General features: G+C 33.5%; 1 protein-coding gene across 1 annotated transcript in view; it reads left to right on the forward strand.

Moving 5' to 3' along the window:
* The window catches only part of DMD (dystrophin), a 1,374,504-nt gene that overhangs the window by 638,615 nt on the left and 719,060 nt on the right, over nucleotides 1-16,829 (forward strand). Inside the window, 1 exon segment of the mRNA XM_068422827.1 lies at nucleotides 14,906-15,100. Coding sequence (XP_068278928.1) covers nucleotides 14,906-15,100 — 195 coding nt within the window.

Genomic DNA, 16,829 nt, shown 5'->3' on the forward strand with positions numbered 1-16,829 from the left:
ATTGTTTTTTTATTTGTCCATAACATGTTATACACATTTTAGGAAGAGATTAAAAAAATTCTTATGACACTATATATACATGGCTTTTTCTTCAAATGCTTGAATTCGCAAAGGTGTTTTTGTAAGAAAATGTACTTTTAAATTTGACAGGACGAAAACATGATTTTATGAACCAACTTCGTGTCTTCTCATTTTGAGTTGTTTAGTTGTATATAAAATATAATTATTCTTACTGTTTTTATACGTGCTGCAATAACTGGATAAATAAACTGTCACTATCCTAGGTTTATGATCAAAATACATATTGGGTGCTACCCATTTAGATGGTTACCAGAGATTGCTTTTGCACTTAATGGCAGTTTTTCCTTGCCATTCCTACTACTCTGCTCATTGTCTTCTGGGCTTTGGATTTTATATGAAGAAAGATAAAATTTGCTCTCAAGGAGGTTGTTGCATTATATGCTCTTCTGTAATCTTCAAAGTGCTAGTGGTAAAGGGGTCTTTCAACAAAATAAATTTTATTTATTTATTTTTAAATGCACCTAGATTTCAGAGGGGCCATACTGACAGGATGATAAAAAATTAAATACATGAAGTCTTATTTCTAATTGATATGTGGTCAACTATGTTTTAAAAAAGAAAAAAAAGTTAAAAAAGTCATCAGTAATGTATAACCCTTCAGTCAATACAGTCCTCTATTTAATGTACTGAGTGTATTGTGTATTTTTAACTTTTCTACTATTAAGTTGCATAATGTATATATAAAAATAATAATTGGGACAGCTATGCAGTTAATGGAAACAATCAGAGAAACATTAACTTTGGTTTGTATGTTATTAAATCTTGTTCCATCTGATTACTGTTTTCAGATTACTACGGTTTATATTAAACTTGATGGATGTAATCAGTTGCAAATCATTTATATTGGCATGGAACTAGAGCAGGTTTCACTTTGTCTTGTAAATTAATCTTTTTTTTTATAATGAATATATTTGTTCCTTTCATAAGCAAGTAAGAAGTAAGAATGTGCATGCAATTTATATAAAAATATTCTACTGTCAGTGAGCTTTTTTATGTCACCCACTACCTACCATGACACAGGATATCCATTATAAAATTTTACAAGGAAATCAATAAAACTATATATTAGTATATTTTTGTGTAAAATATGTAAGGTAGATACATCAGCACATGTGCTTTTGAATTTGTCAAAGGAATAAAATCATTGACTTCTTAAAGCCATGTAACCATTACATATATTTTTATTGTTAAAATATATTATTTATCTAATATATTTCTATCCTTGTAATGGTTAAATTTTTCAGTATTCTCAAATATTTCATGCAAGAACACTACTTGTTAGTATTTATCTGGGGAATGAGTACACGTGTACAGGATAATTACTGTATCCTTCTCATTTCTCATGAAAAATATCTTTCTCTGTTGACAATGACCAAGGTGATATTCATATGAAATTCTTCAGAAGTTTTACAGAAACTACTGAAACTGGTGAGAGGCAGTATATTTCATGGCTCAAATCAGAATGAGAAGTACAACTGCCTTGTTATTGTTTTGGCTTTGCTGAATCAGTGAAGCAAAGAGAATTTCTCTTCAGTGTTTTTTTCTTTTTTAATACAGCTTAAGTACCTACCTCACAGGGATGTTGTGAGGATTAATTAATTGTTTGTGCAAGATTTTAAAACACAAAAACAAAATGAAAATTCAAACTATTCACTTGAACACGTGCATATACCAGCAAAAATAACTTTCACAGAGATTTTCTGTGTTAAACACCAACTGAATAAAACCATATAATAAAAATACAAAAAGGAAATTTATTTTTAAAGCAAAAGAAATAGAAAACTGCTGCATTTTTATTTATAATTGATGATGTATTCAATAACAGACTTATTTAACAATTGAAAGTTGTTGTTATAAATCAATGAGGATTTAGTTGTACTGTATATCTTGCAATTCATTATGATTCATTGAATAAACATAGCAACACTGCATTGAAGATGACCTTTAATCATGTGGCTTAATGACAGATCTGCATTTCTTACCTTTTTTGGAGCTAATATGTTTCTGATATCAAAGTGTGAAATTAGAATGGTAGTGCTCCCCTGGATTTTACTTTTCCCCAATATTTGTTGGGAAGACCTGTCAGAAGGAGATGGGAACTATAACCATATAAGAATTGATTCTCTCCATCATGGTAGATTCTCATAAAATTCTGATTCTCTCACAAATACATAGCAGTAAATATCCAGCAACTAGTTGACAAATATATATGGGTGTATATATATAAAAAGGAATTTTCTGTCATCACTTTTCATAATAAGGTATGATGTAGTTATGTTACCTCAAACACTGCATGTTCTGTTTAATGCCAATTTTGAGGCATTATTCAATTTGATATAGTGGTCATCTTTTCATGTGAAAATTGTCAGAGAGCAATGTGTAACATTCTATAGGGAAAAAAGGTGGGTTTATTGCGATAACAGATTAAACATGGTACACAAGGACATAAATACAACTGCACAAAACCTAAAATGATACTGAGTGGGAAAGAGTTTTTGGAGTTCATGTGGTCTTACAAGTTTCTTCTCCCACCCAGTGTCTTCATTCATATGTGGCAAAACAAACAGTGGGGAGAAAATTCAGTTTTTCAGTGAAGCAGATTTCAGATTCCTGTGTTAAGAAAAGTTTAGCATTCTACTCAATTCTGCTAAAAATTTCCATTTGAAATCAGTCAGTAGTAACTTCAGTTGTGAAAACTGAATAACTTATTAATGAGTAGAATATTTTACCATCATGTTTTAAAATTATGATTAACCACTAAATCACACTGAAATTCATGGAAACTTAAGATACTCTTCAAAAAACAAGTCATTAATGTTTAATCCTAGAGCAGTATGCAATTTTTGCATATTAAAGGTACATGTTTGTTCTTAAAAAAATTCATTTCAGTAAAAATGATAACATTAGGGAGGTCAAGGGACATTTATTTCTAGATTGTCTCTGCAGAATCTAAAATCATTAAGCCTTAACAGTCGCACAGTATTTTCAGAAAAGTTATCAATCCCCTTTGCTGCAGTCTAAACCTAAATCTTCCAGTAACTATTTTTCTGCAACAGTTTATGCCACTATTCCAGGATGATGAAAATAGTTATCTTTTGCAGAGAAAAAGCTAAATTCAGATAGCTTAATTGAAATCGGGATCAAAACCAGTTATTGCTGTATTGATTACATTTAATTAAATTAGCTTTAGTTAATGCCTGTTTTATAGAAGTTTTTTTCAATGCTTTAATTTCAGCAGTCTATGAGTATGTTTATGTCATGGCCCAGTTTAAATTTTATTGAGCTGACTGAAATTACTATGTGTGTAGAGTACTGAAGGCCTTTATCATGAGAAAATATTTTCTAGATGAACACGTGTGCAGCGCCTACACTATAAATTCTTATTTCATATGCCTATTATCATATCTTATCAAGCTATCCAACATTCTTTCTGCTGTCACATATGGTGTTATTTTTCTTTTTCTCTCTCAGCCAAACTATGCATGCTGTTAATAGTAAGCCAGAGTATTTTTAGGACGAATATTGTTTTTGCAACCTATTAACAGCTGTCAAAATTATGTACCTATTGATGTATATACAAGCAAAAAATTAGCCTTACCTAAGTAATTTCAGTATTTTCATTGATGACACACACAAACATGCTATTGAAATTTATGGTCATTTTACTACTGAAATATTTGGGCCTAGATTTCGGCCATACTGGGAAAAATAGTAAAGTTGATCAAATTATAAACATCAGGAGTCTTTTTCATACCAATTAGACTATGCATTGAACAAGAATGAATAAGGAAAACATATTTATTTCTGTAAGGTAAGTGATTTAGTCTGAGCAGTTCAATAGTTATCTGCAACATGGATAAAATACCGGTACTCTCACTACTTACTATGAAATCAATATAAAATTCTTCATTTTTCCAAATAAAAGACATTATTCTGTTTAAGAGTCTATAAAGCACTCAGAAATTTAAAATACCTGTCTCCTAACTGGATGATCACTTCAGGTGAGAGAGTATGTGAAGAACTGGAACAGCATTAAGGACTGATCAAGTTTACATGTGAAATTCAAGTTTGTTTAAGTTCAGTCTTTTAAGGGCATCTTGCAGTTTTCAGGTAATATTTCCCTGTGGAGCTCTATTTAGTTCATTTAATGAAATTTAAACTTTTTTTTAACTGTTAAAATATGTTAATATATAAGATACTTTCTAAAATATAAATCAAACATTAATTGAAATAAATCTGTCACAGTTAGATAAACACAGGACTTGGTGTCCAAATTATCTGTCTGCATCTAAATAACATGGATATTTCAGTGGTAATGTGCTACCATTGGTTTTGATCATTGTTTTCTACAGTTTTCACAACCAGCAGTATTGAAATTAAGCGGTTTTCTTCTTTTATCCTTGCTTAAGTATTTCTTTGAGTAAGTAAACAGGTAACGGTTGCCAAGAAGAAGGGGCAAACTAATTCTTCATTGTTCCCACAATGAGTGGGAGAGAGAGCAAATAAAAGAGAGAAAAGGCATTAAAAAGCAAAATAGGAAAATACCTACTGGACAAAAGAAAAGAACCCCATACAGCGCTACAGGCTGGGGGAAGAGTGGTTGGAAGGTGGCCTGGTGGAAAAGGACCTGGGGTTACTGATGGACAGCTGGCTGAACATGAGCCAGCAGTGTGCCCAGGTGGCCAACAAGGCCAACAGCATCCTGGCGTGTATCAGGAATAATGTGACCAGCAGGATGAGGGAAGCAATTGTCCCTTTGTACTCGGCACTGGTGAAGCCTCACCTTGAATACTGTGTTCAGTTTTAGGCCCCTCACTACAAGAAAGACATTGAGGTGCTGGAGCAAGTCCAGAGGAGGGCAACAAAGCTGGTGAAGGTTCTAGAGGGTATGTCCTATGAGGAGCGGCTGGGGGAACTTGGATTGTTTAGCCTGGAGAAAAGGAGGCTGAGGGGAGACCTTATTTCTCTGTACACCTACGTGAAAGGAGGTTGTAGTGAAGTGGGGGTTGGCCTCTTCTCCTGGGCAACTAGCAACAGGACTAGAGGACACAGCCTCAAGCTGCGCCAGGGGAGGTTCAGGTTAGACATTAGGAAAAATTTCTTCACAGAAAGGGTTATTGGGCATTGGAATGGGCTACCCAGGGAGTGGTGGAGTCACCATCCCTGGAGGTGTTTAAGAGAAGACTAGATGTGGCACTTAGTGCCATGGTCTAGTTGACGCAGTGGTGTTAGGTCAAAGATTGGACTCGATGATCCCAGAGGTCTCTTCCAACCTAGCTGATTCTGTGATTCTGTGAACTATACAGTGATGGGTTAGTATCAGTTTCACCTATGTGCTTTAGGTCTCTTAAGGACAGGACAGAGGCAATCCTGTGACACCATTTAACTTTTCTGACATTTACAGCAGCAGCTTTTTAAACAAATAGTTTTACACAGCACAGCTAAAGACTGGGCTTTTTTGACTGTGGTCTGCAAAAGAGATGAGGATAAATGAGAATCTTTGGGAAGAGAATCACAGCTGAATGTTTACACACATATTCTAGAATCCATCAACCTGTAAATGGCTATTGGAGAATTTATTCCAAATAATTTAATTGTATTTCAAATACTTTAGTTTTATGTCTCATTTAAGATAAGAAAGATATGGGAAGTACACTGAAGATGAATATTGTCTTGGATATAGCTGAAGAGAAGCTATTTTGATAGATGCATTTAAAAATGCACTTTACCTTATCTGTGTCTAAAATGAATGCATACAGTGTTGTGGTAATTTAAGTGAAGACCATCTATAGACTTCTTTTGTAAAGGTAGACCAGTTTACTACAGTATTTTGAGTTCTTCCTTTAAAGCATATTTGTCTTCTCTCATATTTCCTTATTAATTCTGTACAGTATTCAATATCACCACTGCAATTCTACAGTATTTTAATAGAGTGAAGTTAAAAAATCCTGTCTTGTAGATGACAAAACATTCTCTAGTTTAAAAGTGAAACTCAACATCTTTACCTCAGCACATAGGAATGAAAACTCTTGCTACAACTTGGACTAAGGCTGGTGTAGTATGCTGTCTTTAAATTACATGCAGTGGTTATAAAAATAGAGGCTTAGCCATGCCACAGGCCTTTCTTACTGTTCTCTGTGTGTTTGAGATGGAAATAAGACCAACAGCCTTTGGCTAAAGAACCATGTGCGACATAGCACCCAGTTGTCTCTCCTTTCAATTTTCTTTGGACAAAATTGGGCATTATACTAGTGTAGTATTTTCTTCCTTATAATTGCCTAGCCATTTGGAAGACAAGGCACCTAATTGCTATCTTATTTTCTCTGATATATCATAATTTATTAACATAACAAATTACATGGTGAGGAATTTGGTGTCAAAATTACTTGGCTTTAATATTGAATTAAGTAACAAAGAAAAAGACCAGCTGCGGATTGATCTGACCCTAAGTGACAGTATCTTTTGAAGAGATGATGTCAGCATCACTCTGGTTTTTGTTTGTTTGGTGGGGTTTTTTTTCATGGATGCTTCTTTTGCATTGGTTTCATAAAAGTGCAGAATGAAATAAATTTGTATATGTACAGTGTGAGTGCTGAATATCTATGTATGTGTATTTAATTAGTTTTCAAAACTGCTGGATTGACAGCAATTTCATTAACATTATTTTAAAAAATCTATGTCTTGGAGTAACAAAATCAGCCTAAGTAACAAACCCTATTATTATTCTGTATGATTGCATCTCCATAAATATAGATTAAGGTTATTTTAAGAACTGAAGATGAAAAATAATTAGGTAATGCCTTTTAACAGTTCTGGAAGGTGTCACTGTTTAAGATTTAGGACCTTGCTGTTTGAAGCTGTTAGCATTCAACACTTATGTGGTATTTTAATGGTATTTTTAGATTATTTTCTAAATTATCTCAACAAACAGGTAAGCGATGTAGTTTGCATAAATATCTGGAAATTTAGCATCACAAATAAACAGTCAATTTCAAAATGGGTTAGTCAATTTAGACATCAAATGGACTGTATTCTAACATATCTGTGCTTTATTTAACATTAATTGGTTCCTTGGTGATCAGTCAGTAGAGTTACACATATTATTATTCAAGACAGCTGTAAAGCTTCATGCATAAATGCTGTCTAAGATTAAGGCACTTTTATAGTCTTAATAAATCAGCTATTAAGTTGACATTGACCAAAGTCTGATCCTAGGAAGGCTGCCTTCCAGCATATTGTGTAGAAGCTTGTTCTGCCACTATATAAACTGTGTCTTCTCTGTAGTTTACCACTGTCTTAGAAATACAATTTTGAAATTCTATTTTTGAGGAAAAAAATAATTTGAAATTCCTTCCATTCTTTTGGGTATTTCCTGCTGTGCAGGCAGATTTGAGTACATAATGCTGATTCAACAGAATCCATAGACACTGTCACAATTGGACATCATGGTTATAAAGATATAGGACTGTGTAGAAGAGTTTAATCTTCTAAAGTGTCAACTAGATGCTTCCTTAAGAATGACATTTCCTTTATAATATCTGTATGTATTTTTTCAGCTGTGAAAAATATTACAAGATGAATAGAGGAAATGGTTAACAACTCTATAGATTTATGTATTCTATAGTCAGTATGTAAAAACTTCCAAATACATTCTGTCTACTGGAAAGTAACATATGAATCAATTACAAAAATGTTTTCGAGATAAACCCTTATAAAATTTTAACTAACTTTTTTAAATATCTGTTGAAAACCAGCCGAGGATGTAGATTTTGAAGTGTCTTCTGATTTTTTTCATTCCAAAATGTATCACAAGTACCTAAGTATTTGCTTATTTACTGATTTCTAATACTGAGAATGGCTATCTCTTTTGACTCACTGGTAGTTAAAGGCTTACCTTCCCCACAAAATACTATAGTATAGTCTTTATTTTTTTTAAATAATGCCTTTTATAATGTTACAAAAATCTGTTTAAAGTCACGACAGACATACGGATTTGCTTTTACATGTCATTTTTGAACTACTGCAGTTATTAAAATTGAGATATGCCATCTTTATCAGAAATAATTAACATATATGCATAATTTATTTAAAAGAAGAGACAATTACTCAATTATACCATAATTTTGTTTTTCTTTGGGACATGGTAACTTTGCAGCTATGGCATAAGATACACAGTGCTCTATTTTTTTTTTTTATTTTCTGAAAGTGTTGACTTATATCACACACAGTGAAGCATATGAGAGTCTTGTGTCCCAGTGTCATCATAGTTGAATTTTTTTTCCCTTTGCTTAACAAATAGATACCAATGGAAGTTGTCAGGGTTAAAATTAACAGCAGAACTGCTAGAATTTCCAATTTGTGCTAGTCGTGTTAGTCTCTTTTTTGCCCGAATGCTAGCAGGTCTTTAGTAAGGAGCAATGGGTAAGTTTTCAAATACGCTGCAGCTAAGTTCAATATGCAGCAGCGCCTCATCCTGAGGAAAGTCCATACCTGGAGGCAGTTATCTAAGCCAGAAAGAAACAAAAGTACTGTTAAACAACTGGTAAAGGGACTGCCAAAGCTGTTCGTTCACTTGACCCAGGGTATTTGACGTCTTGGAGGGCTCTAAAGGCATGAGGGCGTGCGAAACACAGAGGATTGGCTGCAGCACCAAAATACTTTGTCACAGTTTTGAACTACGTATATATATATACTCTCCTGTGGAAAAAAAAAAAAGAAAGCAGAAGGAAAAAGAAAAGAAACCAAAGTTGCAACTATGAATACAGCCAATATAGTGACAAATTACTCTGGATTTAGTGTTTAAAATTAATTGTTGCAACTTTTGTCTGTATCTTTCTTTTTTTCCTCATCTAAAAGTGAAAATAATGCACTCAGAGGAAAAATAGAAAGAAAAATTGAGGGTGGAATAAGTATTCATCCAAGTCGTTGAGCCAAGCAACTACAGATATCACAAGCAACCACAGGTATCTATCCAATCCACCATACAGAGTTCATCAGAGTGTAGCATGACTATCAGACTTTTTGGGAGATGGGCCACAAATTAAGCTTAAAAGAACAGGGAACAGACCTTTTCTTATGGAGAAAACCTTTGCATTTTAATCAAGTTATGGTCAAAAATAAGACAGTAGAAGTAAATTCACACTGGTCTATGCCTGTTTGCCTGTTTGTTGATGGTTTTCAAAATCAAATGCTACAATTTTCTGTTGCTATTCCTAACATGTAAAATTTACTGAATTTTCTAATTAATGCCATTATTAAGAATAGTTTCATTTTAACTAGCTTTATTTCATTTTATGTATAGATAAAATGGATTTATTTTGTCATAGAATAAAAACTGTTAATGCAGCGTTTCTCAACCAGTAAAGGATGCCTTAGCAGTGAAGTATTGTGAAGACATAAAGCACTCTCTGTCTAAGAAAGTGCTGAAAATAATCACATGTACTTTTAAAGTTTCTATTCTTATATGTCACCAACAAAGTCAGATACAAACATTAAAATACATGTTTTAAGTATTGTAATGTGCAGGCTTTTGTGGACTACAATCATACATAAGCAGAAAAATCACATACATGAGAAAATATTTACATTCTTATTTGAAAATATAATTAAAAAAAATATTATGGTAAATAGATTTTAGTGCTGCCAAGTGCTTTTTAAGGCCTTGCCTTCATGGAATTACATTTTATAAATTTTTAAAACTGTAGTGAGGATTTAGGTTTTTAGGATACTTGAGAGAGATGCTTTTTTTTTGTACTGATAGGTAACTTAGTTATGATTGGCTAAGGCCATCCAATCTCATAATGAAAATTCCATGTTGTTAGTATAATTTTGATCTACCTTCTACATGTATACACACTTACAGGTAAGTTGTGCTAGCAATACTGAAGACAGAATTTATTTTTCTGAATGTGTGCTGACATCATCACTTGCATTTGGCATAGGAAGGGGTGAATAAAAGCTACTTTACATATGTACTTGAAAGTGGTTTCACTGATCTCTGACATCATTTGATCACACTTTTGTGTTTTTAGTTCTTTATTTGATATATTGATGTTAACCATGGGCCAGTAAATATCATTTAGTTTAGAGTTTGCTCTAGAAAGCAATAAACTGTTCCAAAGTTTATTGGCCTCTTTGAGACCTGACTGCCTTTGTCCAGAAGGTGTCTGCCAGCTGCTGCTTTATTTTGTATCAGCACACCTACATTTATTCCTTCATGATGACTAACTTTTTATACTCTCATATACCATAGAAACATAGAATGGTTTGGGTTGGAAAGGACATTAAAGATCATCTAGTTCCAACCCCCCTGCCATGGGCAGGGACACCTTCCACTAGATGAGGTTGCTCAAAGCCCCATCCAGCCTGGCCTTGAACACTTCTACGGAGGGGGTACCCACAACTTCTGTGGGCAACCTGTTCCAGTGTCTCACCACCCTCACAGTAAAGAATTTCTTCCTAATATCTAATCTAAATCTTACAGCTGCTTGTAAAGAATACTTTCTCAAGCATTAGTTCACTTCAGGAGGAGGCACTTGTTTGTTTGTTTCTCCTGAACTTCTCATCAGGATGCTGCTAGGATCAGTGTCATGGTACAGTAGTGCCAACAGGTGTGTTGTTTCTTTTACTCCTCGAATGTGTTCTCTTTGTGTGAAGTTATTAACTTAAAAGCACAGTGCACTAAGGTCACTGAGTTTGGAGGCCTACAGTGAGAAGGGACCAAAAAGGAAGCAGTTGTCAAGGCCTAGCACAAAAAGGTTGGAAGCTTTCTGGGTGTAAACAGTTGAACAGTAAAAGTGATGTTGGGGTTGTTCCCTCTGCAAAAAGGGGAAAGGAAATGGATATACTGAGATGGGTGAAATGTGTTTTAACACTGAGTTTTCCAGTGCTAGAGGGAAATTAACATTCTCCAAGATTAGTTAGCTCTGATACCACCACATAATTCTATTCTAAATGTAGGCAATCATCATCACAGATACTTCCTTGGAGGGGATGTTTGATTTTGTTTGCAAAACCTGCATTATTCCTGTGGTTCTTTTTTGATGATTTTTTTTTTGTTTTGGTTGGTTGGTTTTTTTGCTTATTGGCCTTCTCTGTAAGGGCCAGTTCATGGCTGTATTTCTTGTCTTTGTGTTGCACATGGTAGGATGTGGTAGCTATCAATAAAATCAGTTTCTCACATATAGGTAGAGTCATGTTTATGGAAGGATCCTATCCCTTAATTAAAAATATGTAATGATGAGGAAGAAAATTCAGTTTCCTGTTTCTAGTGATGATAATGCTTGGTGGAAGCAATACATGAAATGTTAAACCTTACCCAAAATAAGCTGTTTTTTCAGAGACTAGAAATAATTTGCACATCAGCATATCTCTGACAATCAGGTAAAAATACAAAATAAATTAATAGCAATAAAAATATATTTTGCAGAATTAACAATATTACATTTACACCAGAATTTCCCCATTATTCTTAACAGTTTATTTGTATTATGTATTAATTTTAAATATTATTTGGTTTTGAGTATTTTCAAGTAACTATCTAATCTATTCTACCACTTTGTCAGATTCAACTTGTTCCAAACCATTCTTAAACAATTATCTAAAACTTTAATTTACATTTTCTTACTTATTTTTAATCCTTATAAAATGTTAACCTACCTTCCTTCTGATGAACCATTTTGACATTAACAATGTCATACATCTTTATTGAATTAATATTACTTTTAATAGTAACGGTTCCCAGCTGCTACAATCTCCTTTTATTTAAAGTTTTTTCTCATTACAGTATTAGTATATGATTCAGTTTCAGCTGTGCATTTCTAGTAAAGATGCTTGTCCAGAATATAGGGAAGGATCTGCCCATTGTGTCTTCTACAGTAAGGCAATTCCAGCAAACATAAGGACAAGCCAAAAATTTTTCCCTTTCTTTGCTGATTAAAATTCTCAGTTCTGGATATGCCTACCCTCCATTCCTTAGTACAAGATGCCAACTTCTGCCTTGGGTTCTGTTATACTGCTGTCAATAAGGGAAACATAGAAGGAAACACACACTGGTGACCTATTGAAAAATGCACTAAAGACAATGAAATTTAATCCTTGATTTCTAAAGTTGTATCAAATTTCCAACTCTTTTATTTAAATAGTATTCAGAAACTAATTAATTTGGATTGTTACTCTTTTCTTAGAATAATGTATGAAATAATGTTGCCAAATATGAGGGCAGGTTCTGGTAGGCCTCTACTTTCAAATATAAATCCATTTATTTATCTGGTCATAGTACTTTCCAGTTCAACTAAAAATATAAACTTTAATGATTTGCTTGAACTAGAAATCTCCTGAGTCATGTTTCCTGTAGAACTATATGAATAATCATCTAGCTGTGAGAAATAAAAATGCAAAGTTTTCTGTAAAGGATGGTATGAATATATGGTTGTGTACATCTCATTAACATTAATGGGACATAAATATTACATGTACTTTGAGGGATTACTAAACCATATCTGTCATACAAGGTTCAGTCCTTGTATGTTCAGTCTTCAGATTTTAATTAATTTTGCCTTGAAGAGTGCTTTTATATGAGTTCTTTGTAGCAGTGATTGAAAAATACCCAGTTTTGGCACTACTATAAATAATTGAGCATGATATCTGTGAAGTGCCCACACGTCAGATTTCTGCTTGATTTTTTTTCTGGTTTCAGGAATAACTCAGAGAAAGAAGGCACAGATTTTAATTTATGTGCACGTGTATACACGTATGTGTGTACATGTATGTGTATGTAGTTGTTTGTTAGCCTAAATTTGAGTTGAAAAAAATATATTAAACTAATACAACTATAGAAACTAGTTATATTTTGTGTGTCACTCTACATATTTACGTGACCTCATTTTGAAAGAATAAGCTTACACAATTAGCATGCTCTTTTCATTACTGTGAATATAAATATTCTTTTTTCTCAGTCAAAAACAAAAATGCAATTATAGTTAAAATGTTCCTCATGTGGGTCTGAAGTTCTTTGCTTTATGTAGAAGTGTCACAGTGTAGTCTTGAGGAATGAAAATATATTGCTGCAAGCCTCAGTCGCCTGTTGGGAATCTCCCATTTTCTAATCAGCTAGGACAGGTTTTTCTTTAGGTTTACTGGGGTAAACGGTTATTTTTGCAGAGTGTGTGATTCATGAAACATGTGGGGGGCAAACACTTTTTTTTAAGCAATTTATTATAAACAATAAAAATGATAGCAGTGATATGGTCATTAGAGAGGTTTCAGTGTTAGCAGGTGTACTGAGAAAGTCATTTAGTGAGAAAAGCATAAGCAAAACAATTAAATTTGCATAAGAAATGCAGCAGAATAACACAAGTCTACAGATAACTTTATGGGCTTTATATGTGATATGCATACATCTTCTAGAGTGAGTATATGCATATTTTAAGACTCCAAAGAAAACTGAAGAACGAGATGACTCAGCCCAGTAACTGAGGAGAGAAACATGTCACGAAAGCATGGACAGGGCAAACAGATAAATTAAAATGAGACACCTTGCTGAGGTAGTATGGGGAAGATAGTGTTTATATTTGTTTTCTTTTACATACTATGTAGCTAAATAATGATACTGTTTTCTTCAGGACGGTTGATCCATTGTCTTTCACATATAGGCTCCAAAATCCATTATTATCTGTATTAGGACTGGAGCATCTAAATAATATGATTTTTGAAAGAAAGTTTACCAGCAGTTGCTTGTAAAAGTTCTTTGAGGTCCTCATGAAGTAAAGTTTGTATTTTTGAGAAGACAGACATCATGCGCAATGGATCTTGGTCCCACACTAGGAATCCTATGTGGCAAAACAAATAAATAATAACTTATGCTTATGAAATCACAAATCATTTATATCTTTTAAATTTTGCCTTTTCTAATGGAGATGCAAGTGATCATGTATTTGGAGTTTAGTCAAAAGAAGCAATCACAGTTCTCCCTGCTCCAAAGCACACTTTTGGTATTATTTTTTATCTATGATTCATACACACATCAAATCAGAAATGTAGAGATTTGTATAAACAGTCATTATTTTGTCACCTTGTATGTCAGTATCTTTCCAAATGCCATAGATCAGCTATTTATTTTCTTGGAACCAAAACATTCTGGGATTTCTTTCCATTTGCTGTATGCATGTGCTTTCAGAATAGGTTGTCTATTTCATATTTTTCCAGATTAAAAAAAAAAAATCTTAATTTCCTGAAGAGGTCTGTTGCTGGGGTTTCTTTTAGAAATATGAATGCATTAAAAACCTTTCAAATCACAAAATTCCAAATTGTACTTTCTAGTTTAAAGAGAAAGGTTTCTGTATAGTGTTGAAAGTGCTGAGTTGACCTAGTTGTTTTCTGTTGCATGTTATTTAAGAAATTGTGTCTATTACACAAGTCATTATTTTACTTGACACCTTGAAATGATTTACTATTTTAGGCCTGGCATGCATGGAATTTGTATAATGAAGGACAGATTCTTAAAGAGGTGTGATGATTTAAAATGAAGGAGCTAGCACTAAAATTTCTGTAGTACCGTAATCTCAGAGTACTCTTGCATTTCCTATCTTAAGTTCTTTGGAGAGTAGGAGAAGAAAAGTTTGTACATTTTTGCATGGATTAATTTTAATACCTGCCATTTCAAACAGGGTGAAGTGATTTATGTCAGAAACCTCAAATATTTCCTGAATTTGTCCTTAGAAATTATTTTTAATTGTTTCTAGGTTGTGAACTGGAAATTGCATTGTTATAAGTTTGCTTAGTGCTAAGAAACTAAACAAAGCATTCTGTTGTATATCTATACTAGCAAACAGTTCCTGAAGATACAGCTTTTGTGGTGACTGAAACCATGACTGTGGAAACTACTCATGTGCCTTCTACATACCTGGCAGAAATCCTTCACCTTCTGCAAGCCTTGTCTGAAGTAGAAGAGCGCCTTAATTCTCCTATTCTGCAGGCCAAGGATTGTGAGGATCTCTTCAAACAAGAAGAGTGTCTCAAGGTAAGATAGAAAGCTTTTCTTACAACGATAAGTTTCCGTTATTTTTAGGCTTCTGTATATTGGCAGCCTGCACTCACTCTCAGAGACACCTGTTTTATAAGTGCTTAGCCCCTGTCTGTGATGTGTGCATGTGTGGATGTTTATATATGAAGGCACATTGGTACAAAATATAAGAACGCTGAAGGGTTCATTTATTTTTGTTTCTACCTGTATTTGGAAGAAAAGAGCATTAAGATATCTGCAAAGTACATACTTGAAAGGGAGAGAAAGGATGGAGAGGGGCAGTTATGTATTTAAAGTTATGAATTTGTGGTTAACGTTTTGTTTTCATGTTTGTAATTTTAAGTAATTAGTAAGTAACCCTATCCACACCCAATCTTGGAAGCTTTATTTTACAGCTTGATTTAAAAATATTTTTTATTAAAACAGCAACAAAACCAAGTAAAATTTAGCTGTTCCATTCCATGCTAGACCAAAGAATCTTGAAGTCTGATTGGGGCTGTACTCTATGCAATTATTACAGTTTAATTAACTAAACAGAAAATATTGTCCAGTAGGTAGATAATGTAGTTAAGGAAAAGCTAATTCAGTATTGTTGATATGACTTTAGATATTACTGTCTGGTTTCTTCATCGCTTGCAACAGTGAAATCCTTTGAAAATTGATGGAATTTTTCCAACACAGAATCGACATAAGAAGAGAATAAGATTAAAGTTGTAGGTCTAAGTAGATGAATGAGTTATGAGCTTTTGCAAAATAATGTTTGTTTGAGGAAAGCCTTGTAAACATTCATGCTTAAGTGATGTATATAATTAGACCAATTTCAAATTGTCATCCAGCATGAAAAGAAGGCCACATTTCCATTTTTCTGTGATTATTTTGGAGAAGGAAAGGTTTTAACAAAAGGAAACATTTGCCTAGAAATTCTGGATTTCGCCTACAGTCAGCTATAAGAAAGAAGCTTAGAGGGAGAATTAGGGCAGGGGCTCTGGCTAGGTGCTCTGAATTGTCCTCTGTAGGAACCCATTTATCTCTTTCCACAACAGAGGAAATGTAACAAAACCACATCCATATGCTGTCATTAGCTTCTATAAAATCACATCTATTTATAATTCTTATACATGCATAGTTTTTATACATTTTAGGCATCTGTATATACATGCACACACACACATATAGGTATTCTTTGTTAGATCTTGAAAATTAGGGTGTTTTCAGTTTCATATCAAGGCAGTATAGTATGTGTAGTGAAGCATAACAGTGAAGTACTGGAGCAAAGGAAGCATATAATTGACAATAGGACTGTGTGAAATAACAGTAGGCCATTCCTTTTACCACTTCTGATTTAGTAGCAGTAGATTAAAGTAGTTCTGAGTATTGAAGCACACAACATGCCAACGTTATTGTCATTCTTCATTTTAAACAATGCCTTTTGAAAGAATGATTCTTCTGCACAAAAAAAGTCATAGACCATGTAAATCATGGCTAATGAGCTACCACTTGGTCCTTGTCTACGAACTTATGTTCATTACTAGATTGGATGGAAAAACAATGACCTACCTCAACCAGTTTACTGGCAGTTGACTTCCTTTTAGTGTTTCTTAATGCTTTACATTTGGGCTATCTTTATGTGATTTATATCCATAACTAATCTGTGGTTCACCCACATATATTTGGTATTATTGGAGTTGACACCAACTTTAATAATATTGATTACTGAGGTTACAAG

Source organism: Nyctibius grandis, chromosome 2, assembly GCF_013368605.1.
Source record: "Nyctibius grandis isolate bNycGra1 chromosome 2, bNycGra1.pri, whole genome shotgun sequence".
Taxonomy (NCBI): domain Eukaryota; kingdom Metazoa; phylum Chordata; class Aves; order Nyctibiiformes; family Nyctibiidae; genus Nyctibius; species Nyctibius grandis.